A 26,097-nucleotide genomic window follows, 5' to 3' on the forward strand; every position below is an offset into this window, starting at 1 on the left:
TATTTATTACAACTGGAACTTCCAAAGGGAGACAAAAACTTACGTTACCATAACGGCACATTTAGTATGTTACCCAACATCCTACTCTATTGTGCTGTTAGCTCTTATCTGCAGAACACAACCTGACACATCTTCAGTAGATTGACCAACCCCTCTACGGAGTGTCAGGGGAGGGGGGAACCCCGCAGAGTCTCCAGGTGCCAATCATACACCAACAAAGGAAATCTGTTCTCCCCTGACAACTCAGGAACTAACATTAAACTTAGAGTCCAGGTCTGGTTTTAGGAGTTTAACCAAGATAACATTAAGAACCATAAGAACGCTTTCAAACCGTAAACCATTCAGAAAGGTCTCTCACTAAGACCTTTGTTGCTTCTTCACGCCTGGTATCCAAAAGAGCTTGAATAAATTCATGGTTTTCCAGTGAGTCAACAAAAAACACAGTTCAGGGATTAAAAGGTAACTCTTGTTTTCATAAAAATTCCTGATTCATACAGTAACATATCATATATTTCCATAACAGTCCTGGGTTGGCCGTAATGGCAGCTTCTCCAACAGTGACTGGGTCACAGGTTCAGCTCATCTGGTTTTAGCTCCTCTGCCTGACATCACTGTAAATCAGGACTCAGAGCCCACCTGCCGCTGTGAATCATGATGCCTTGCTCATGGTCCGTTTCTGTGTCAGCAGGAGGAAGTGGGGAGTAAGAACCGAAGGAACACCAGAACCAAGCTGACCCCAAAGAAAGCAGAGGTACCAGCCAGAAACAAACAGCTGAACTGGTCACCTGGAGACAAAGAGCTGATCTGTTGTACTTCTGTGGTCAGAGCTCTTCCTCAGGTTGTCGGTTTGACTCCCAGAGCAGCAGGAAGGACGGCACGCTGCAGAAGATCTGAGACTTCCTGCAGAGCTCCCCGACTCTGCTGGGCTCCAAAGGTCAGAAACGTGCGACAAGAACCCAGAACCAGGACCGGTGGGCTGAAGCTCACCAGAGTCAGAAACGGGTTTTACTTTATTACCAGAGGCTAATTTAATGCCGTTCAGATTAAGAAGTTAATTCTCTGTGTGGTTATGAGGCAGAACCAGCTGTCATCAGTGATTATTGCCTCTGGTTCTGTTTGCTTCACGCTGGGCGACCCGTGTTCCTGCAGCCAAGAAGATGATGAGCCTGGTCAGCGGCCGTCTGGACCCAGACTCAGCAGCCGCCTCTTCCTTCCTCAGCCTGAGGGCCAAGAGGGGCAGAAAGAAACTCTACAGACCTGAAATCTCCTGCCCCATGGACATGCCCCCCCACCCGGTAAGAGCCCTGAACCGACAACCTCAGCCAGCTGCAGGAGAACCAGCAGAACCCAGACCTCAGTCAACCAGGCCGGTTTTATTAGACCTGTTAGTTCATCATCAGTTCTTCTTTCCTCCTCTGGTGGATCTGCTGAGGGTCCAGACCTGTTCCCTGACTGACCATCAGCTAAATTAAATAACTAAAATTAATTAAATTAATGACGTTTGATCCAATGGCTGATAGCTGCTGCCTGTAGTAAAGTTCTTTATAGCCCCGACATGCAGGATTTAAACCACCCAGAACCAACTGGTCAGGGTCAAAGTAACCTCTCTTCACAGAAATGTGTTCTCTTTATTTTTGGTGAAGATTCTCAGTCTTCCAGGTTGTGGTAATTCCGAAAAAGTAAAAAGCAAAACAACTGGACTTTTTTCGAAAGTTTGAAGAGGTTTCGCTTTCTATCCAGAAAGCTTTCTCAATTCAAAAAGTCTGGAGTAAAGTGGAGTATCAGGCTATATAGTCCTGCCCAACACCAACAAAGGCCTTGTAATGGCTTAGACAACATACAGATTGAACCAAAACAGGTCCACTACTCTGTAACAGGGAGTCGTTATTGGCCTGGCTTACAGGATTTGGAAGTCAGTTTTCTCCCTAATAATGCTCAGTATTCATAAACTGGGCCAAACTTGTTCTATTATCTTATTGTTGTGGTCATGTGCCGTTTAAAATTAACCAGAGGGCCAGAAATGGCCCCCGGGCCGCGTGTTGGACACCCCTGGTGTCCTGCCAGAAGTAATCAACTCAGTCTCAGCTTGAAGGAACTGAATCCCTGCAGAGTGATCACAGCCGTGGACCTGAGACGCTGGCTCTGCACTGCTGGTTCTGGTTCCTCCCAGCTGCTGCTAGAACCCAGCGGTTCTGCCTCTTTAGCTCTGACTGGGTCTGGTTCAAAGTGACGTTCTGATGGCTGAAGACGTTTAAACCTCAGATGTTTAGCCTCCTGCCAACGTTGACGCCATTCCTTTTATCTGCAGATGATCAACCAGGAGACGGACGGCGAGGGCCAGAGCGACCATGACATCATCAAACGGCGCCTGCGCAGCAGAGCGGCTAAGTCCTAGCGCTGCCCTCCAGAACTTTACTGTAGAAATGAAGCTGCTGGTTACGGATCGTTGTTCTGAGACGCATTTATTGGATCGGTTCTGTGGAGGCCGACCCGTTAACACTAACCAGCATTTAGAAGTTCATGTTTCACTTTATTAACCAGCAATGGTTCATCTCTAATGTGCAATCTGCTCTAACTCCACCTCCTAGAACACTTTGTGGAACGTTTAACGGTTCTGCTGCAAAGTCTCACTTTAACCTGAATCATTATGTTCTGACGGGTCATCCGGTCTCATCAGAGTCCAGAGCCATCATGTCCAGGAAACCATCTGTTCCCAGAACCATGATCCTGGCCGGGTTCTCCTCCTGGTTTCTCTGAGAAGAAGCCTGCAAACCAGATGATTAAAGTTCTCACGTTCCTCCTCCACACTGTGGAGAACCGTGAATTTAGACGTTTCTGTCAGAGATGGTAGAAAGCCTCGCCTTGCTTGACCTTTGCTGATCTAACCAAACATGGATGGACCGATGCATGTGGGTTCTAAGCAGGTACCGCTTACAGAGTTCTCCAAGGTGTGTTTATCATGGTTTGAGCTGCTGACATGTGATGAAGGCTCAGATAAAGACCTCACCTTTGCACCTGGGTGCTTTACTCACCTGTAATGACCATATAAGGCTAATAAAAGCTTCCTGAAGGGTCCCGGCCCAGACGGGCTCTGAAAGACAACAAGTGTCTCAGTTTCCAGTCATTCTGCAGAATAAAAACTGTTTTAATGGTCTGAAGGAAAATGGAGCTGAAAGCAACAAAGTCCATTAATGGAGAAAATGAGGAGCTTTTCTGTGCAGTGAGGTTTGATGTGCTGAAGGCAGCAGTGATGGAGCTCCCAGTGAGGACCGTCCTCCAGGAGGAAACCTCAGAGATGTGAGGAACCTGGAGATGAGCTGAGTCCACCATGAAGACATCAGCAGCTTACATCTTAAAGTTGCAGTGTGAGAGTCAAATTTCAACTTTTAAAACAAATCTGAATAAACGGTACACCCAGGTTAAAACCTTGTTTCCAGTCCTTGCCTGTCCTGTATCTTGTCTGACTTCATGCAACCACTTCCCTCCCTTCAGCCAGGCTGAGGAAAAGACTCCACCGTCAAAGCTTCAGTGCAGTTCAGCTGTCCTCGTTTCAGCTGGTTGTGCCTCAATGGACAAATAGCTGTCATTTCTTATTTCATGCTAATCTTTGATGTGAAACCAACATCTTTTCTGTGAATAAGAAAAGTTATTTTGGAGTTTCATCAGTTTTCAGGAAGACAGTTTATAATTGAAGGACTTTGTGCCGAAAGCTTGAAAAAAAAAAAGCATATATTTAACGTCCTGAAGACTCACTGCTGCAGGGAGCAAAGGTGAAGAGAAGATGAAGAGTTTGATTTAATATGAGGTCAATGTTGCAAAGGTTTCTTTTTAAAAATAAAATCTGAGATCTCTTTTAACTAGACGGTTACCTATGCTTCCTAAATGTCTTCAGAGTCCAGACCAAATGTGAAATAAAGAAATGAGAGCTTGATATCCTGGAGCAACGATGGCACAGTGCCCGCTTGAAAGCATTTTTTACCTCCGTCAGTCAACAGAACATTGAAATAGCTGATTTTTTTTTCTCATTTTGCAGGACTGTAACACAAATTGCAACCTGAATTGTTGAGAAATGTCCCTAACCGGGCACTGAAGTGTCAAAGCAACTGGAAATAAAAATCTGCCAAATGTCAAAAAGCCTTTAAAGACATTAAAAACCTCATCAGCATAAAGATGCAAATTAGCATCAACACGTTTAGACCCAGAGAGACAATAAAAGGAACCAAGGTCTGAACCCTGTGGCGCCCCCTGGCGCCACAGGGTTCAGACATCACATTTAAACCACCGACTGCTGTCAATGAAGTGTCAATGAAAAACAGAAGGAGTCAATGAAGAAGAGGCTCCTATAACAGAATCCAAACCTGACAAATCTATAAAAAGTTATGATCAAAGATATAAAGCACAACAAGAATGCTGTTACCCACCCACACTGGTCTGTAATTGTGCAACAATATTTTCTAAATCTTGACTGGTGTTTTGGTAAAATGGTAGGAAACTGATTTCCTCACTAACTAGAGTTTCAGTGGTTTTAAAAACCAACATCCAGTCCATCAGCTTCAGCTAACCAGATAAAACTGTTGGATCAACACCTGTAATAACAGCTAGCATACGGAGGAACTGTTTAAAAACCAAAAGATATTAGTAGACGTTTACTTAAGTATTTCTGATAGTTTTCCACAGGCAGCTTTACTACAACAGTAGAATAAAATCCTGAAATTATGGCTTTAGTTTGAGTGCATCCCCAAGAGTTTGAGTGGCCCCATCTGGACCCCCTATAAAACATTTCTGGAGGCGCCACTGCATGTAAACAAACTGACGTCACGGTTCAATAAAAAAGAAAATTTACGTCAACCAAAAGTACTGAAACCGTTTTAACCCTTTATCGCCAATTGTGTTATATTTGCTACATGAGTTTCTGGGGCCTCTTTATTTCAACATGAACAATTCTTACCCTAATAACCTGTTGGATATAATTTGATGCATGAATGCTGCCCTCTACTGGTTTATCATTGCACTGCATGGAGTGAAACACCTTTTTTTCCTTTTCAAAATGTCAGTTAACTTTAACCCTGCTCTAAATGCACCTTTTACTCAAAGACATGAAAAACCTGACACAGCCGACCAATAAGAGACAAAGACACTTCACCTGAATGGCTGCTGGCACTGGTCAGAGGGCCCGGTGGCGCCGATATGTGGCAGCCTGGCCTCTATCAGTCTGGGCCAGGGCTAACAGGTACCTGAAGCTGAAAATGTGGAACTGTCCCTTTAAGAGGAGCAGCAGGACGCCGTGCACGCTGCGGCTCTGTGTGCGCGTTCACACGTTTCCTGTGTAAAACTAAAAGTCCAGAATAGGAAGAAGTTGTGATGTGGAAATGTTCCATGTGGTTCTGTTGTTGGTGTTGGTTCAGCTTCTGGTTTGGTGCCGCAGGAGTTTAGCTAGAAAATGAAAAACTGGTCTTCAGTCTGTCCAAGTCAGCAGTTTGGAAGTAAAGAAGCTGATTTTAGTCCCAGACTGTCAGCGTCGGCTCTTCTTTCATTCTCAACGTATTTTCAAGGTTTGGAAAGATGGAGCAGAAATATCATTTCATCATTGCTTTGAGTTTCTGCTGCTGATTTATTCTACTAAAGAAAAAAATATGTCATTTAAAAACATGTCAGAAAGAAGATGGAAATGTTTTACTGTAAATTAGGACTTTTTGAAAGTCAGTGTTAAGAGAGAAAAAATCTGTTTTATTGAAATACTGAAATACTGAAAATTGAACAGAGGAACAGAAGAGAATGAGCAGGAAATAAATCAAGCACAGAAGAAAAAAATCTGTTTATTACTCATTAAAACACATGAAGTAGAATTGCAGCAAATATACAAAAGGAAGATTTAATATTTTAATCTAAAAAGTGTTTAGAAAAATAGGAGCCGACAGAAACAGATAATGTCCAGAGATTGAGAAAAACTGGCCAACATTTCAATGAAATCTGACTGATAACTGAAAGTAAAAAAACAAGAGAGAAAGTCAACATGCTGATATTCAGAGTGAAGCTTTGACTGGAAACAGGCAGAAAAACAACATGTGGATCCTGGAATAATCCCAGCTTCCATCTTTAAAGGACTGGAAGAGGAAAAAGTTTCCAAGGAATCATTTAGAAGAGTTTCACAAAGAAACAGATTTAATCCATGAATGTGAAAACGTGTTTCTGAGTGAAAGAGACAGACATGAACAGACTGAACTATCTGTTCTACAGGGAGAGGCTTTCTCTGACAGGAGGAGACTCTTTAGACTCAATCAGCACAGAAACACTGAGGAACCAAAATTGAACCAGAAGAACCCAAAGCCAGGAAGCAGAGGTTCAGTGAATGTGGTGTTGAAGGTGTGGAGGTGGATCAGTGAGTCAGAGGAGACTCTGTAGAAGGACAGAATACCAGCAGGACAGTCCACATACACTGCTACTCTGTTAGAGACGGAGGAGGAGGAGATAAATGTTTTTCTGTTATTGTGACGGACAGAGTAACCATCATCAGAGCAGATCAGACTCCAGGACTGATCATTCTTTCCAAACAAACAGTCTCCACTGTCTCCTTTCCTCCTGATTCTTCTGTAACTCACTGATATATAAACTTTTCCTCTCCACTCAACCTCCCAGTAACAGCAACCAGTCAGACCAGTTCTACACAGCAGCTGAGGCTGATCAAATCTGTCTGGATGATCAGGATGTGACTGAAGCATCTTTACACGTGTCACCTTCCTGTTGTCTTCAGACAGTTTGAGTTTTCTGCTCACTGTGTTTGTGTCGATTGTGAGTTGACAGGAATCTGATGGAGAGAACAAAGACAATCCAGCTGCAGTTATTGATCATTTATTGACACTTTGATGATCACTCCTGAATGAGTGATGGACAGTTTGAAGATGGTTGAATGTGAGCTGCTTTGTTGTCATGAATCAAATGAAAAACACACTTACACTTCCTCAGACCTGGTGTCAACCATCGGACTCCAGCAGGCTCCACCCTGAAAGGAGGAGGGGGGTCAGACCATCAGTCTCTTTCAGCAGCAAACATGGACATTACATGTCTCTCAGACACACACTGTCCTCCACTGAGAAAGGACCAGTCCAACATTTGGACACGTCCACTTGTTGTAAAAATCCAGAGAAAGAAAGAAGAGCTGAGAGCAGACAGACATGATGATGATGATGATGATGATGATGATGACGATACATTACAACCTGCAGTGGATGTAGTGAGGACAGTTGGTGGCGCTGTAGCACAACTCATTTGTCCAAACAGAGGAAAAGCTCCAACAGAGAGGAGAAAGAAAATCCCTCAGTAACAACCTGAAGAAACAGCCTGAAGCCTAAAAGGACATCAGGAAACTAAGTGAAGATTTCTGGAAGCTCCAACTGATTTAATAATCAGCATTAAAATACAATCAATCTAAACACTGACACCAACTCTGGATCCCTGTTCCATCCACACTCCCACACACAGATGGAGGAATGAAACACTAAAGAGCCTTGTGGAAATCTGCTGTGGCCACACTGGAAGATCCAGAAATACGAACATTAAAAAGGAGAAGCTGCATCACATTCAACAAAGAGTTCACCAAGAATCAAAGATCTGATCTCTGAGCTCAGACTCACAAACCAGGGAGAGGCTTCCATCATCACAGACCTCTGACAAACACCTCCAACCTTTCAGCTCTTCCTCTACCAATCAGCACCACCAGGTGGCGCTGCACACATTTACAATGAGACCAAGAAGAAAATGCAGCTTCCTGAATCCAGCAGCTGCAGTAATGGCTTGTGAAAGTGTCCAAGGAGCCTCTGGAACAAGGCCCCCAGCAGATAGTCAGAAAGAAGATGGAAATCCAGTCCAGAGAGTCTTTGTTTGCATCTTTCCACACAGATTTACAACCTGCTTTGAGAGGGAAATTAAGTCCCGTTCTACTGATGATGACATGCTCTGATATCACAGATCAGGAGCTGCTGGACTTCTACATTTCCAGCATGGAGGACATAGATATCTCAGCTCTGATGAGGAGCTCGCCTGCCTTCAAACTGATTCAGGCTCAGAGAAATATTTCCAGATGAACTCAGACTAAAATGTTGGATTGTCACGCTGCTGCAAGCAGACAGGCCAAGAAGAAAGCTTCAAGTTCTTCTCCTGTTCAGCTCTACGTTCCTGTCAGAGACTTCAGCTCCTCATGAGGAGAACAACTAAAGCCTGGAACAGACTGTCACAAACATCCTGACATCTCCTCCCTGAACAAAGGTCTGCAGCATCAAGGTGACTCTTAGCTTCATCTATGGAAAGATCTTCTCTAAAGGGGGCGGAGCCTGGATTGGAGGTCCAAGTAGGAGCTTCCAGGAACAAGCCATGGGAACCTCTGGAGTAGCACATGTCTCTGAGATTACTGCTTTAATCAGTGGATTATTTGATAGAATACATGATGACTAAAATATCTGAGAGCTGCGGCTCCATTTTTTAGAGATCTAAAAGAAGTTAGAAGTGAAGAATTTCATCATTTCAGATCCAATCTGTTCATCTTCCATAGAAACAACTGAATTATTGAGCTGAACTGGTTCTGAAGGTCTGGATGGTAAAAACCTCCATTGTTTTTTGTCTCATTAGTTTTCAGAAAGAGTTGAAATGTTGCTGCGTGAATGAAATCCATCATGACTTGGATCATGAATGATGTAGATATGTTCTGGCTTCATATTGAGCAGAGCTCAGGTACCGTACCCTGCACATCCTGCCGGTTCTAGACTATCAGTTTAAGGAGACAACAGAAGGGACAAGAAGAACACTTCACCTATGGACCAAGATCCAGAAAACGTTGGAACATCAACCTCCATCTCTCCCTGTCATCTACTGGATACATGAAGTCCTTTGCTCCAAATAACCTGGATATTAGTTTAAAAATGGGCAGAATATAAACTTCATTACATTCATCAACTATTTGCTAACGGCAAGTTTAAAACATTTAAAGGACTTAAAAGTGAAGATAAACTGCCAACACTGGTCATTTTAGATGCTCTCAGCTCAGATCCTCCCTGATGTCACATCAGGAGTAGAATCAGAGCTCCAGCTCTCATTGAAAAGCTCTGATTGATGTCCAGGTAGGAAGAGCAGCAAAGAAATATCTTGGATCTTCTACAGTATTTTTGGGTCCATGAAGCAGCAGAACTCTGGAGAAATTCAGCAGAGATTCAGTTCAATTCAATTTTATTTATATAGCGCCAATAGGGTAGTTCACGTGTGACGTCAGCGCTACATCCGGGTCCCGCGGGTAGGCAAAAACAGTACTGTTCTCGTCTACTACATGACAAAACGGGTGATTTAGAGTGTACTTTTAGTTAGTTTATTTCTGGAATCTAAACAATGCCTATGACTTGTTGTGCTCCTGGTTGCACACAGAGGCATTCCAAATCATCGGATGTACGTTTCTGTCGTTTACCGAAGGACGAAGAAAGAAGAAAGAATTGGATAATTTCAATGAAAAGAGCGCAGGCAGACACTCCCAATGGACTGTGGGAGCCATCATACCACAACAGAATTTGCAGTCTACACTTCATCCCCGGTAAATACAACTTAATTCTGCTCTAGTCATTGTTCTACTTAGATAGCGGCGGAGGGGAGGTGGCGAGGGCCGGGAGAAGCCGAGTCGATGCAGCAGCAGCCGTTTTCTTCGTGCAATCAGTGTGCAATAATGTGCACCAGACAGCGGCTGCATTACGCCCCTGTTCACGTGCGCTAGTACGTCTGTGTTTACGCTGCAATGTCGCCGACACCTCCACCCATTTTAACAAGACAAAAACACCAAAATAATCCTTAGTGAACAATGTTTTTTTTAACCTACTAGGCGGTTCTTCCTCTCTCTGTGTCCGACTCCGCTTTCTGCTGTTAAACAAACATGTCTGAACATCCATCCATCCATTTTCTGACCCGCTTAATCCCTCATGGCGTCGCGGGGATTGCTGGTGCCTATGTCCCGATATAAAATAATTGTAGCCGTCCAGTGGTTTCAGGGGCTTTCGTGCTCTCTAATGTGTACTGGCCTGCGTGTTTTAAAGGCAGCTATATATGTCGCGGTACGGAACATTTGGCCAGCATTTCACAGACTCACTTCGTCCCTTCAGGCTTTTGCTGCGTGGATCTGGCAATCTGATACCATCAACCATCAACTTACTCTTAAAATGATCTTGTGATACGTTATCAAAAGAAGAAAAATACATGGAGAACTCGTCAGTTTCTCTGTTTGCGTCCGCCATTGTGTTCTCCTTTTGCCTACCAGTCCGGCGCGCATGCGCGAAAAACCAGCATCAAAACAATAACAATGAACTGGTCTATTCATGAAACATGTCATCTCAAGGCACTTTACAAAGTCAAGTTCAATCATATTATACAGATTGGTCAAAAATGTCCTACATAAGGAAACCAGTTGATTGCATCAAAGTCCCAACAAGCAGCATTCACTCCTGGAGAAGCGTAGAGCCACAGGGAGAGTCGTCTGCATTGTACATGGCTTTGCTGCAATCCCTCAAACTGAGCAAGCATGAAGCGACAGCGGAAAAAAAACTCCCCATTAATGTTATGGTTGAGTTTTGGTTTGGCTTTGTTTTTCTGTTATTTTCATATTTTCATCTCTTTTGGGTTAGGTTTGACTTTATTTATTGTTAGTTTTCGGTCATCAGTTATTTTCTGTCAATTTTCACTTCACCTCCTCAGCAGTCAGTCACACCTGATAATCATTTACCAGTCAATTAGCCAGACCCTTGTTCCACCTGTGAAGTGCTCTATTTAAACCTCCCTCTGCCTTCAGTTCAGCACTGGGCCGTCATCATTCCACACCTCTCCATGCCAGTCCCTGTTTTTTGCCTTTGAAGATTTGTTTTTCTTGTTTAAGGTTAGTCCTGCCAGTTTTCTATAGACTCTTACTTTGCTGTTTGTCCCTGGAGAAGTTCTGCTCTGTGTCCTGGTGTCTCCAGAGAACTGCTAACTGGACTAGCCATCCTGGAAAGGCTCTGCTCTGTGCTCTGGTGTCTCCTAAGTTCTGCTAACCTGACTAGCCGCCCTGGAGAAGCTCAGCTCTGTGCCCTGGTGTCTCCAATGAACTGCTAACCTGTTGTGGCTACGGGGCCTGCTAGCCGAGCAGTACTAAGCTTTCCCTGCTGCCTGGATAGTCGTGACTCTCTCTCACTCCGGGCCGTCAGCTCCTGCCATCACATTCATCCCTGACCTTCTGCAGTCCTGAACCTCCGGTCTTCATCACTCACCACCCAGCATACTTCCTTCAATAAAGACTCAAACTTTTAGTCCCGTGTGTGCGTCCTGAGTTCATCGGTAAACAAAACCCTGACAATTAACAGGAAGGAAAAACCTCCAGCAGAACCGGGCTCAGTATGAACGGTCATCTGCTTCGACCGACTGGGGGACAGAGCAGAGACACAACAAGACAGACAAGAAAGCACAGAAGCAGGATCTGCCTCCCATTCTACTTTTAGAGACTCTAGGAACCACCAGCAGACCTGCAGTCTGAGAGTGAAGTGCTCTGTTAGGAACATACGGGTTAATCAGAGCTCTGATATATGATGGAGCTTGATTATTAAGGGCTTTATACGTTAGAAGAAGAATTTTAAATTATATTCTTGATTTAACAGGAAGCCAATGAAGGGAAGCTACAATTGGAGAAATATGATCTCTCTTGTTGATTTTCATCAGAACTCTTGCTGCAGCATTTTGGATCAGCTGAAGACTTTGAACTGTATTTTTTATTTTTTTTTTCATGTGTGCGTGCATGGTGCATGTCCAAAAGAATAATAATTTAGATATACCGTGGCTGGTTACATGATCCACATAACGTACCCTCACTCTGCCCTACTTTTCCTCTCGCAGCTCCCAGCTCCGCTGCCTCATGCTGGCCAATCTGTCCTGCCCACTGAGCTATATAATACACTGGAGTGCTAATCACCGTCTGTTTGAACGAGTCGCTTTGAAGCCACCAGCCGCCATATTGGTACTCCCTATTTCCCCCCAGTAACTAGGGAATATGTGCGCTACAGCATCGAATAACGAGGATTTTCTCATGTTCAGGGGGGGCTTAAGACTTTTAAAATGTCAAATGCCAAATACTTTTATGTTATGTTCTAAAAATATCAAGTACTGAGAAAGTCATGTGCTGAAATATTTTGCATTTTATTCATTTAAATAATATGTTTAACATTTATAAATATATAAATAATGTACAAAAACATATATTTACATATGTATATATATATATATATACATATATACATATACACATACTTATATATACATATATATATATATATATATTTAATATGAATAACATGTAAAATATTTCAGCACCTAATTTCCTAGTAGTTGATAGTGTTAGTACATCCACTGACTGTAGAATTACCTGTGAAACGTTTTCACACAGCTAGAAAACTGCTTGTTGTTGCAACCAAATCCTGTGGGATTCTGTGAGAGTAGGGAGTAGCAAGATGGCGGCCAGTGACTTCAGTTTTTCGGCAAAATCAGCACTCCAGTGTATTATATAGCTCAGTGGTCCTGCCCCTTTAAATCTGCAGCACACTTGACTGTGCTCTGTGCTGTTTAACTCCACTGCCATTGGTTATACTGCTTTAAATCCCGCCTTCCCTCTTTCTGATTGGCTGTTTTCTAGTCTGTCCGTGTGCGTGCTTGCTTGGAGCGGAGATTTCAGTTTTGAGTCATACAAGAATACTGTGGTTACCACAATTAATACTAGGCTACGGAACTAGTCCCAGTTAAGAAACTAATTATCTGCAGTAAAATAGGTGAAAGCTGCTGAGTGCAGTTCTGTAAAGAAGCAGGCGAAAGAGTTTTGATTTATGGAACTTGAGAAATATAAGTAACCAACGTTAGCATCTCAAAATAGCATCTAATTCTGAAGTATAATGCATTTATCAACAGAAACCTAATCTGTTTTACAAAACTAAATATTTTGTGCCAGGCTGGAGTTCTGAAGCCGGCTGGAAAGATGGAAAAGCAAAGACTGTAGACTATTAAAAATTCAGATTCTTAGCCACAGCTGCCTGAAAAAGAAAAGGTGAGGGTTTCCCTTTTACCAATATTTTGTTGCTATTATTGTTTAATTTTTTTGTTGACCCTCTGATGCAGTTCAGGTATAAATAGCAGGTGATATTTCTTTTATATGATATACAACACAACAACAATATATGCTGCCTAAACAACTGCTATATTTTGTTTAGACTTTTACTTATTTATAATAGCGTAATTAGGATTTCACAAAATGATAGTGATATTTATTTCACTATTTCTACTTCTAGAATTAGAATTACGACAAATACAACCGAGGAACACTATTTACATTGCTTTTATTGTACAAAGGTTTCCACACTGTCTATTAGTAAATTAGTGCAAACCAGGGGCGGAGCTAGACATTCTTATCATCAGGGACTTAATCCATAAAATATTACTTCATTGCGAGGGTAATTTGGTACACCAAAAAAGTAAAAAGTATTTAATCTGTTGATATGGTCGTAAAATTAATTTAATATAGGCCTTAACATATCTTAAAGTTTTATCTGCTGTTCTTTATTAGTCTTACTAGTATATACCAATAGTATGTGGTTCTCATTTGAGTGATGAAATGGACAACCACTCATGAAACAATTCAGTTTTGGTGTCACCAATCTTACTCAAAGTACAGTATTGGGTCCTCCATGCTCCTTATGTATTAAGATTTACTGCACATTTAAACATTGACAACTCACTATTGTTAGGGAAATAATTTAATTGTCTGAGAAGATGTAGGTAAGGAGAAGCTGTTATCTACTCTTCAGATATATGATGTAAGAAATGTGTTTGGAATGTTGCAGATGGTAAAAATTGATAGGTCTCTGTTGCTGGTAAGTTCAAACGCAAACATTTTCAAAGTGGGAAAAAAGTCCCAATTCAACATTCTTCAGATCGGGTGCTGCTTTATAATTTATAATAATAATAGAACTTTATTGATCTCACAATGGAGAAATTCACTTCTGCATCTTTACCCATCCCCTTGGTGAGCAGTGGGCTGCCACTGTGCGGCGCCAGGGGAGCAATCGGGGTTAAGTGTCTTGCTCAGGGACCCAGAATGGTAGTCTGTGGGAACTCAGAACTCAGAACTCAGAACCTCTGGGACCCAAGATCAATGCTCTAACCACTAGGCCACCAGATTAACAAAAAGCATCTAGTGTGTGTTGTGCTTATAAAATTTGTATAAATGTAGTAAGAAATACTGCTTTTCTCTTTAGACAGAAGAAACGCGCCCTGACGCTCAAGTCAAGCATAAAGAAATAGGAGCATGCATACTGCATAGGACCAATGATGTCAGAGCAATGAAGTGTCCCTAGGGTTAAAGTTCAAATCAAAGTTCAAATCAAAGCTACGCCCTTGATTCCATGTTACATTCTTTATAGTATGGGTTGGTACATTTCAGCCGGATGTATAGCAAGGTATGTTTCTGTATCGTGTTTTAAATCCGTGCCCCATGTGCCCTCTTTTAACTTTGAGCACCTGCCCCTCCAACGGTCTCTGCACGTCCCTGAATATGGGATTTAAATGACATGTCAAAAATAACACCAAGATTTTTTACTTTATTACCAGAGGCCAAGTTAATGCCATCCAAATTAAGAGATTGATTGAGAAGTTTATTTTTTGAGGACTCTTGTCCAAAGATTACAACTTCTGTCGTGTCATAATTTACGTGCAGGAAATTTAAAGTTATCCAGCTTTTGATGCCATCAAGACATGACTGTAGTTGAATTACTTGATGGGATTCATCAGGATTTATGGATAAATATAGCTGAGTGTCATCAGCATAACAGTGGAAATTAATCCCATGTTGTCTGATAATTTTGCCAATCGGTAGCCTATATATAGTAAAGTGAATTGGTCCAAGGACTGAACCCTGTGGTACTCCACAAGTGACCCTAGAGTTTGAGGAAGATTTATTATTAACATGAACAAACTGGAATCTGTCCGATAGATAACATTTAAACCAGCCTAAAGCTTTCCCCTTAATCCCTACAGTATGCTCAAGTCTTTGTAGGAGAATATTGTGATCAACTGTGTCAAATGCAGCACTGAGATCTAGCAGGACAAGTACAGACACAAGTCCATTATCTGAGGCCTTGAGAATATCATTGGTGACCTTCACCAGAGCTGTTTCAGTGCTATGATGAGCTCTGAAGCCTGACTGAAACTCCTCAAGTAGGTCATTACTATGTAAATGTTCACAAAGTTGATTAGCAACTAGTTTTTTAAGAATTTTAGATAAGAAAAGAAGATTAGATATAGGTCTGTAATTTACTAACTCATCTTGATAAAGAGATGGTTTCTTAAGTAAAGGTTTAATAACAGCTACCTTTAAAGCCTGTGGTACATATCCATTTACTAAGGATAGATTAATCATGTATAAAATAGTGCCACTGATCAAAGGGAATATGTCCTTAAACAACTTGGTTGGGATTGGGTCTAACATACAGGTAGAAGGTTTAGACGAAGCTAAAATTTTAGATAGCTCAGAAAGCTCTACTGCTTCTAAACAGTTCAGACACTGTGCAGGTTCTAATGATTCCTCCAATGCTGCCTCACTTACTGAGGATGAGGTAATCAAGTTTGGGAGGAAGCCAATTTTTTTATTTTTAATGGAATCAATTTTATTTATGAAGAATCCCATAAAATCATTACTGGTGAGAGCTAAGGGAATTGATGGATCGACGGAGCTATGACTGTGTAAGTTTGGCAATTGTACTGAAGAGAAATCTAGGATTATTTTTATTCTCATAGGGTGACCAAACATCCGTATTTCCCGGGACATGTCCGTATTTCACGTCCCGTCCCGGGCGTCCCGGGTTTTTTTAGAAAGTGAGGAGATGTCCTGCTTTTTAAATTACCTTCATTGGACCATTAAATTGACAGGCACTAGGGCACTGCGCACAGCGCTGCGTGTGACGTAATCCCTGAGCCGCGTCAGTGCGGGCAGCCCTGTTCTTAATCAGAAGATAGATAGCGTGGATAACAATATTTATCGATCGATAGACGTGGGGCGTGATAGGAAAAAATAGGGTCGATAAAAAGTTCGATAGACAGTTTTACTTCCTTGCTACAGTCGGCACGCCGTCACAAAGCGCTGCCCTCTCAAACCTCAACACAGAGCATGTGAATATGTAGCAGCAAGTAGCGGCGGAGGACACGGTCCCAAAACGAGGTTTTACTAGTTCGCCAGCCTGATAGAAATAAACAGTGATTTGTAAAACTTGCAAGGAACCGGTAAAAGCAGAGTCTGGTAACGCAACCCACCAGTATTCATCACGTAAGCCGCTCACACCCGCAGCAGCGCGAGCTGGCGGCCCCGCGAGCTGCGCCTCGTCGTTGTCGCGTTCTGTAACTTCTTCCAAAACAAAGCAGGTATAGCAGCTAAACTGGGCTCCCTTCTTTGTGATAAAATGACAAAGCGTCCAAGCGGCATAAGGACATAACGCATGCAGTAACGTGCTTCATAGTGATGGATATGTCTGCTGTTCTCTGCAGCTGAAAAACCTGGCTTCAAACAGTAACCTGCCACTCTTGATCCGCGATATAAAGTTAAGTTATTTTTCTTAAAAAAAAAATCTGTTATGGTTAAAAAAGTTGGTTGAATAAAGATTTAATTGGAATTCTGTGTTTGTGTTCTTTAAATCAAATCATTTAGCAATATCATAAAATGTCCAGGCAGAGCTGCACATAAAATATGGTTTTAAATATTTACAATAATTATCAATATCGATCAATATGCCTTTTCTTTTTTGATCGATAAGCTTTTTTTCTATATCGCCCAGCCCTATGCCACATACATCTCTATGCATGGGAACAGAGATTCCCAAAGACCCCCCCCCCCCCCCCGCTCAAAGGTGTCCTGCTTTTCCGAAATGAAAATATGGTCACCCTAATTCTCAATTAATGCTGAAAAATACGCTGCTCTAACTCTGCAAAGGGTCTTGTTATACAACAATAGACTGTCCCTCCAGATTAGGTAGGATTCCTCTTGGTGTGTAGAGCGCCATTTTCTCTCCAATTTCCTAACATTGTGCTTCAAGGAAAGCAGCTCTGAATTAAACCAGGGAGCCAGCTTCCTGTGAATAATCACCTTCTTTTTCAAGGGAACTACATTGTCTAATGCAGAACGCAATGACGAAGTCACACCATTAACAAAGACATCTATTTGTGAATGGGAAGAAACAACATTGCTGCTATCTGCAGGGTATTTCTGCAATACTGACGAAATTAAAAGGGGAACAGACTCTTTAAAGTTTGATGCAGCATTGTCCGATAAAGATCTATTGTAATGGAACCCTCTTTTGGGGGTGGAGAACTCAGTTAGATTAAACTCAAATGTTGTTAAAAAATATCAGATAGGACAGGGTTGTGAGGAAATACTGTTAATTCTTCACAATCAATGCCATATGTCAGCACAAGGTCTAAAGTGTGGAGCCAAGAGTGCATCGGTTTATGCACATTTGGAGCAAAACCAATTGAATCTAGGATAGTTTTAAAAGCCACACTAAGGTTATCACATTCTGTGTAAACATGAATGTTGAAATCCCCCACTATAATAACCTTGTCAGTGTTTATCACCAAATCAAATAAGAAGTCTGACAACTGATCCAAAAACTGAGAGTAAGGGCCCAGTGGACGATACAAAACAACAAACAGAATAGGTTGTATTGCTTTGCAATTTGGATGAGGGAAACTGAGGGTTAAATCTTCAAAAGAAAACCAAGCTAATAGATAATATTCCGTATGTATTAAAGTCACCACATATTACTGATTATCTCCACATTTAATCGGCATTAACTGGTTCAGATCTGAATTTTTTCCAAGGATTATAATAGTTAAATATATTTAATTGACCTCATTTAGCCTCGGTTCCTCTACTTATTTCTCTGCATGTTAGATGATCTTTTCTAAATGTTGAACATCCTCCTCCTGTTTATTCCTTCCTGTCACTGAAACATCTCCACTTATTCAGAAAACTAATTACAGTTTTATTTTGTCTTTTACATATTTTAACCATCTTTGCTTTTTTGAACACATTTAACACATTTTCACCTCTCATCACAACAACCTCCTGCCATCTTGGAGGAAAAGTCACCATGAATGATGTGACATTTCCTCCATAATCACACATGAAAGCTGTTGCTTTCAGCTCCGTACCTGAATCATCTAGTCTGGAGTCAAAGGGAAAGAAGGTAACCAAGTCTCTGCAGCTCCAGATTTTGCTCCATGTGAAAAACTGAATAAAGTTACAATCAAAATGATTCTTAACTCTGGCTGATATATATTTAAAAAGATTTTCATTCAATCAAATAGTAGAAAAGAACGACATAGGAAGCTATCTGAATATAATGATGTGTAAGGACTTAAGATCTATTTTATTTACATTTTATTTGAATGGCATGTTGATTTTAAAGCACTGGAACCCATTTAATTAGTGCTGAACAGCTTTTTGCATCTTTTTAATGTTATTCTGACATTTTTCTTTGGAGCTCAGAGTCCTGCAGGCTGGAAGTCCTCTTACCATCACCATAATTTCCTCCTCAGTGTCTGTTCTAACATCAGGTTTCTTAGTTCATTTTTACACTGCCAAAATCTGTATCCTCTGCTCCACTTGTAATGATGATTTCTAAAATTAATGTCTGGCTCACTATGGTGGTGATCAGGGTGGGCTCTGGTTAAATGCCTGGATGACCCCAGATCCAATGACCAGGCCAAGTGATGCTTTCTGCTTTCTTTAATAAGCAGATTTAGGTCTCTGTATGTGTGTGGTTCTACAAACTATAATAAACTAATAAAGACACAAAAAATAATAAACAAATAAAAACACAAATATGATGTTATCACAACAAATCATTACAGCCACATGCTGTCTAGTAAACCTAACAGGCTTTTATTTGTCGCCCAAACTAGATCTGGGAACAAATCTTGTGCTTAAATCACTGATAATGTGGAGATCAAGCAAACACGGCAACTAAACATGATCAGAATCATCAACTGAAGGGAAAATTTAGCTTAGTTAGCCATATCTGCTGTCAGCTAAAATGAGCTGACAGAAAAGTTCCAGAACAACAGACCTGCTTAACAAATTATTCTGATTGGACAATAAACAAAACCCAGTGGTCTTAAGAACACACACGGTCAGGAAATACCACAAAGACTGCTTCCAAAACTAAGCTTGTAAAGATCCTCACTGCTTACAGAAACAAAACGCCCCCTTGTGGTGAGCTTTGAAACTGCACCACAGTCCTGACTTCAGAACACCACTCATGTATAGCAGCTATTTTAATTTACAGGTCCTTCAGATTATGATTACTGATCTTTGTATTTTTAAGTTTTTCTGCTCCAATCTTGCACAAAGTCAGCCCACTGCTTTCCATTATTTCTGGGGGAACAGACTGTTGTGGAAAAGTTTATTGATGTATGTAACTCTGATCATATGTAGCCTGGATGCACCTGCATAACTTTCCCATGTGAAAGAAGCTCACATGCTTACAGATTTACTGTGTTTCCATATCCAAGGACCAAAAAGAGGAGTTTAGTTAAATAGGAACTGGATCGTACTACAGGCTGCACTCCTCTGAAGATTACTCCCACTTTCTTTGTTTGTATAAAAGTTTAGTGTGTCCTTTTTCTCTTCACTCTGATTCCTGACTGTTACGGGGCAGAGACACTTAAATGCTTCTAGCCTTATTTTATTTATTAAAATAACATAAAATAAAATAAAATGGCGGACGCTGGCTAGCACGCCCGCACGAGCCATCCAGAACCCCTCCCCCCAGGCGAAACCCGCACCGGGAGACGGCATGGACCAGTCAAGTAAATGTTCCAGGTATTAAATACCTTTATTCTTCCAGTATGTAAAGTTTATCATATTGTTATTTTGTAGGATGTCAGGATTATTCCAAATGGGTGTACGACTGCATGGGATGAGGGATGACTTTGTCATTTTAAGAAACTCCCACCATGCTGTCAGAGTAGAGCTAATGTTAATATTTTTAAAGCATGTATGCCGTTTTATATTTGAGCTAATGAACAGCAAATCTGAAATCATGATTTTTCTCTTGATTAAAAACAAGTCGTGTAGGGATGGAAATCAAAAACCATCTAGAAAAGCAAAACAAAAATAATGCCGCCCCATCGGGTAAAGCGATCGAAAGTTTGGCTTCATTTTAAAGAAGTCCGGTCAACAAGGAAAAATCAGTGGATCATTATCTATACCTAAAACTAATATGTTTGTGCTGATTTAATGAATTTAGCGTTAATCAATAAGAAAATAAAAGCATAAATTGTCGTCTCGATCACTGTGTATGGGGGCAGCCATTATTGCCCAAATATGGGCAATAATGGCCCGACATCACATCCTGTGACGTAATGTTGCGGTAAGGCACTGCACTCTACAACAACAATTATTTCGGATTTTCAGGGGACTTCACCATTGAAATTAGCTTGAGCTATTGTTAAAACAACAATGTCCACCTGCATGGCAGTTGGATGTCCCAATACATCGGGTAAAAGTGAAAAGAAAACATTAGTTTTTTAACCTTTCCAATTCATGATCTACCACGGGCTCTTTTGTTGGATTGCCTACTCGCCATCGTTTTTCTTTTTTATGATGTAGATTTTGCTGGGACATTTGTGTACCCGACCAGAGGGGCGGAGTGATATGACACACTTCCATAGAATGCTCACTTTTGCGAAGCCCACTTATTTTATGCGACTTTGGTCTTCTTTTTTCTAAAGTCGCTTGTAAATTTCATGAGCTGCGAGTTGCAGTTTTCTGAGGTTGTTTGTGAATGGGAAGTCACTTGTTCGGGCTCTAAACTAAGTGACGCTGAAATATCCCTCCGCCTCATAACGCACTGGAGCTCATCCTGACAAAGGAGCAGAGTAAATTTACAGCGTCTTTAGAAAAAAAAAGACTAAAGTCACATAAAATAAGTGGCTTTCGCAACAGTGAGCACAGTTATGTTGTACTATTCTCTAGCATTTTTTGAATAACTGAAGGCTCCGAAAGTAAAGAAAAACATAGTCCGGAGGATGTTGCGGGGAAAATAGCATTAATGTGGTTAACGCGCATTACAAAAAGGCGCTGTTATGGTCTAACAAAGTTAACGCATTAAAACTGACAGCCCTAAATTTAATTGATATTGACTCTGAGATATTTCATCGGCAAGAAGAACAACCTGAGAAGAATAACACAAAAAAAAGGAGACGACTGACGCAGCAGACAAATTCAACTCACATCGTCCCTTTTTGGTCTCCTTGGCTCAAACTGGTATGGTTGTATTTCGTCAAAAGTCAGGTTACTATCAAGAAAGTCGTCTATATATTCCAAATCGCTATCAGATGATGATGATAAATCCATGGAACTCCCATCACTGTCGCTAATTAATCCATCACTCTCTGCCGCACTGGTCGTCGCAATCTTGGATAATATTGTGCAGTGACACACAAGAAAGAGAGCCTTGGGACTTGCTCAACAGCCGATCCCACGGTTAGACGTCACAAACTGGGAGGTGCAGTACTGTTCTTCGACACACATGGATAACTCCAGTAAAACACATTCAAATACAAATTGCTCTTAATAAAAAAACTTATAATTTATTGAATAGTATCTAATAATTTTATATTTAAAATACTTTCAGCAGTTTGAATTCTGAGTTTGACCGGACTTTTCCTTTAATACTGATGTTCAGCATTTTAGTTTTTTAAATGAAGTTTCCTTTAACTATTTTTCTAATTATTATTTCAGTTTTGCTTTGCTTACGTACTTTTTACACAATTTTCTATTTCTGACTATTACAGGCTCACAATGTCTTGAAAATGTTCTTTATTTATTATGTGATGATTTCATAATCAGACAAAAGGATTGTTGTGGAAAATGCTTACAGATTTATTATTGTGTTTCCACATCCAAGGACAGAGAGCAGTTGAGTTAGATAGGAACTGATCGTACCAGTGGCTGCACTCTTCTGAAGATTACTCCCACGTTCTTTGTTAAACCAGAATGTATAAAAGTTTAGTGTGTTCCTACTTTCTTCACTCTAATTCCTGACTGCGTTAGGTGACAGAGACATTCAAACGCTTCTCGCCTTTGAATTAAATAACTTAAGAAAACAAAGATGCATCTTTTCTTTTCTCTTGATTAACAAAGTAGTAGTGTGCCTACTTAATTGATAATTATTAATATCCACTAATCCATTAATATCCATTATGCTGAGCCTGCCAGGCTCATATTGAATCTTCCCACTGTGGGACACTGCAGTAAACTATTCCTAATTAACCTTTACACTTATTTAGATAAACTATGTAATCATTTTGACTGCAAGTGTGTGGTGTGAAAATTATTCTGAAGTCACTGTGGCCTCATGCCACTTGGACATGTGAGCACGGGCCCGCTGATTGCAAGGCCAAATGTGGTATAGCAGCTGTGTGGGATGTTAATTTTCTAGGATAGACTGTCTTTGTTTTGTCTCATGCCAAGGCCACTATCAAGTATTAGGAAGAGCCAAAAGCGAGAAGGAGCAAAAACAGACAGACACAGACTGCAGCAGGACCGTGGGGTGCGATTACTTTCCATCTATGTGATCTCTTAATAAAAGTGCTTGAACTTCATCACTCCACTGTTTCCTTATTCAGGAACTCTAGGAAGTCAGTTGTTGTTTAGAACTCCAACCACAAAGTGATAAGAGGGGTTGGAGAGGGATGGGTGGGATTTAACTGAGGAGGTTTTGATTTATGATTTGGGTCATAACTCAGGCCAAACTTTGTCATAAAGTACCTCTATACCCTTTTTTCCTCCATACCTAAGAGCTTCCAGTCTCCAGCGTGGATCCTTCAGTCCAACCGACAGCAGCTTCACTCCTGAGTCTCCTGGATGATTGTAGCTCAGGTCCAACTCTTTTAGATGGGAGGGGTTGGAGCTCAGAGCAGAGATCATTGAAGCACAGCCTTCCTCTGAGACCAGACAGCCTGACAAGCTGCAGACACACAATTCAACACATGATGTTGACATGAGAACGTAGTGCTCAACAAGCTGCTGCTCAGCTGGTTTTAATAAATATAAAATAAAAATCAAACAGTATTTCGTTCTGTAGGTAATATAAAATAACATCTGACACATTTAAACAAACTCTGCAGATGGTTCTGTCTTTAAGCAAACTTCAAACTGGACCTAAAATACCAAAGATAAACTGGTGGTCCCAGTAGAACCATTGTTCTGGTGTTTAAATTGCTTTAATCTCATTGATGGAGTCAAGATTTGAAGTTGAGATAAAAAATAAAGCAATGGTTTGGGTCCATGGTGTTATCAGTGTATGGTGAGCACATATTTCACACTTGCAGAATCAGCAGAATGCCTTTGAGACATCTCAACAGAGTGTTCTCTCTTTCTTCAACTATTTATTAAACTTTTTCTCTTATATTTTCCCCACTAACTGCATCTCTTCTCTTGCTGTCTCATCACTAGTTTCCCTGTCACTCTGGGCTCTGGCCTGCATGTGTTTGGGATGTGCTGAGACAACTCTGTTGGGCGTGATGACCAGGAAACTGGGACATGGAAAGGACAAACTATCTACAACTCATGTTCTGCTTTATTGTGGGAAACTGGGAAAAAAATTAAAGATTTTCACCGAGTAAGAAAGTCAAGCCCTTATAAGCAACTTCACCTTCAAAAACTCTGGGTCCTGGCTGTGGGAGTAGTTGAGCAGTCGTGGTGCTGCCTGTGCACAAATAATCTTTTCTGTCTTCTTTTTATTTTGACTCATTGTCAGGTTATGGTGGAGCAGGTAGTGACTATATGGAATACAATAAAAACTAATCTGATGGTTTTTAAATTAAATACTTAAATCAAATGTCATTGTGGGGCTTAATGTTTCTTTTTAACACAAATCTAAAAGGTCTTGCTTGATGAAATCCGGGGCTGTTTAGAAAACAGCCCCAGATTTCTTGGCTTCTGACCATTTTGGTAGAATAACAGCTTTTTCTTTTATCTCCTTTTTCAGATTTCAGCTCTGCTTTGATAGCTTTGCTTCATCTTTCTCTGTTCTGATCTCTCCTGCTGCTCAATCAGCACACTGCATTCTGGGATCTTTTATGTGCTGAGACAGAATGGTTAATTTTAGTACATGAAAAGGGGAACAGAAGTTGAGAAAGCATTATGTTAATTTGTTTATATTTTTGATTGTAAATCTTAATTATTTTATTTCAAACATACATAAATAATACAGGGATTCTGTTAATTGGCTGGGTAACCAGTGGGTCCCATTAGTAGTGGGGGCCCAGGCGGTTCCCTTCAGCTTCTTTGCATTGAGGTAATGTATGGGTGGTCTGTAGATGAATAATATAACATAATCAAAATGTTTATTATTGTCATTGTGCATCTTGTTCCACACATGTATAATGAGATTAAAGTCAGCTCCAAGCAGTGCACTGATATCGAAATGTGAGATAATCAAAAATATATACAATATACAGTAGTGTTATGTACATTGCAGATAAAATATATATTGCTGTACAGATTGTTAAATATGTGTGTAAATATTTCACATTGTAGGACAGAAGCTGTAAATATTGTACAGTGTCAAAATGAATGATGAATAATGTCAATAAACTTATATTTCCATCAACTTTTAAGTAGGTAATGGACAGAAATCTGGTTTCAACAGGATAGAGAACTTTGTACCTGAGAGTTTCCAGTCTGCAGTTTGGACTCTCCAGTCCAGCAGAGAGAAGCTTCACTCCTGAATCCTGCAGGTTGTTGTTACTCAGGTCCAGTTCTCTGAGACTGGAGGACTGGGAGCTGAGAACTGAGGACAGAGCTTCACAGCTTCTCTCTGAGAGGTTACAGCCACTCAGTCTGAGGAGACAGGGAGAAAAATCTGCTATTAAACAATTCATCAGAAATATTGTTGATTTCTTTACAGTCACCAATGTTCTCCTTGGAAAGATTGATGGATCTGCCTGATTTTACATGTCTTTATGTTGCCTTTTGTTGTGAATTGGTTTATTATAAATAAACTACCTTTAGGTGCAATTTATGATGCTGAGATGGAGAAAAAGTGAGGAGGCTCAGAAAAACTGTGTGAATAAAAACAACAACTTGCTTTTCAAGCACTTGCTGCCAAATGTTCAAAAATAACAGAAATGTTTGTGGCAGGGCCGTCAACAGCTCCCATGGCTGATGATGACGGTGGTGGAGACATCAGGTCTCTCAGTGGCAGCAACATGTAGCAGAACCTGCAGTAAGCTGGGCTGCTTTCAGAACACAAGGCTGTGTAATGAGCAGGTTGAAGCAACCCGACCACTTGGTAAATCTGAGAAAATGATACAACGTCAATACAGTAATTTTAGCTAATGTTCTAAGGCCAAGTTAGTCTGCATTGTAAATGCAGATGAATTTAGCTAACTTCCTTAACATAGATAGAGACAGAGACACAAAGTCTATATCTATGGCCTTCCTGTTTCTGTGTTGCTGCTTTATTTACAGGAGCCAAGCTAGTTAAGTCGGTGCAGTAATTTTATTCTGAAATTCAATGGATCTTTATCCTGTCTAGCGTCCGATGTTTCCTGTTAAGCTTGTGAAATTCAGGAGCTTTATCCGGGGCCCTCTGCGGTGTCCAGTCAAACTTCCTTCTCTCTGAGTTTTTTGCACCTCTGCACGGCCTCTGTAACCAGATCCCCAAATATATGCAACTGATGTGAGTCGACACGTTGATCTTTAATTATTTGGGTTCTTTGCGACAACCGGATCTGCACCGTATTCAATGTGAGTCTGGGATAATCCTCAGAGCAATGGCTTCTCTGCATTCAGGTAACATATCATGTCTGCTGATAAAAAATGTTAATAAAATCCTAAAAAATATAAAACTTATAGTAACTGAAGTTAGTCTTTAATATCAGTGGCTTGATATTATTTTTATCTTATTTTCAACTTGTCTATACTGGGGCTCGGAATTTTATTGATGATGAGGTTCATGGATAATTAAAACTAACATGTGCCATCTTTCCAGAGAGAGAAGG

The 26,097-nt window shown here is 40.8% G+C and overlaps 2 protein-coding genes across 5 annotated transcripts in view; one reads left to right on the forward strand and one right to left on the reverse strand.

Moving 5' to 3' along the window:
- Positions 1 to 629: 629 nt before the first annotated feature.
- LOC118560444 (kinesin-like protein KIF20B) lies at positions 630 to 3,628 on the forward strand. 4 transcript variants are annotated; one of them, XR_004929316.1, is made up of 5 exons: positions 630 to 751; positions 826 to 934; positions 1,150 to 1,295; positions 2,309 to 3,365; positions 3,493 to 3,628. XR_004929316.1 is itself a non-coding variant. In XM_036131435.1 (2 exons), exons 1-2 carry the CDS (start codon positions 1,158 to 1,160, stop codon positions 2,393 to 2,395), a joined length of 225 nt encoding a protein of 74 aa, XP_035987328.1. In that variant the 5' UTR covers positions 1,053 to 1,157; the 3' UTR covers positions 2,396 to 3,628. The 4 variants fall into 4 exon arrangements, 1 of the variants encoding a protein (XP_035987328.1); XR_004929317.1 differs by having other exon boundaries at positions 3,497 to 3,628; XR_004929315.1 differs by having other exon boundaries at positions 2,309 to 3,628.
- A 2,621-nt stretch (positions 3,629 to 6,249) lies between these two features.
- The window catches only part of LOC118560415 (NACHT, LRR and PYD domains-containing protein 3-like), a 123,510-nt gene continuing 103,662 nt past the window's right edge, over positions 6,250 to 26,097 (reverse strand). The window contains exons 8-10 of the mRNA XM_036131401.1: positions 22,884 to 23,057; positions 6,954 to 7,000; positions 6,250 to 6,805 (exon numbers count right to left, since the gene is read on the reverse strand). Of these exons, the coding sequence (XP_035987294.1) occupies positions 6,279 to 6,805; positions 6,954 to 7,000; positions 22,884 to 23,057 (748 nt within the window). The 3' untranslated portion in view covers positions 6,250 to 6,278. The remainder of the gene's footprint in view (positions 6,806 to 6,953; positions 7,001 to 22,883; positions 23,058 to 26,097) is intronic.

This window comes from Fundulus heteroclitus, unplaced genomic scaffold (assembly GCF_011125445.2).
Source record: "Fundulus heteroclitus isolate FHET01 unplaced genomic scaffold, MU-UCD_Fhet_4.1 scaffold_43, whole genome shotgun sequence".
Lineage (NCBI taxonomy): Eukaryota > Metazoa > Chordata > Actinopteri > Cyprinodontiformes > Fundulidae > Fundulus > Fundulus heteroclitus.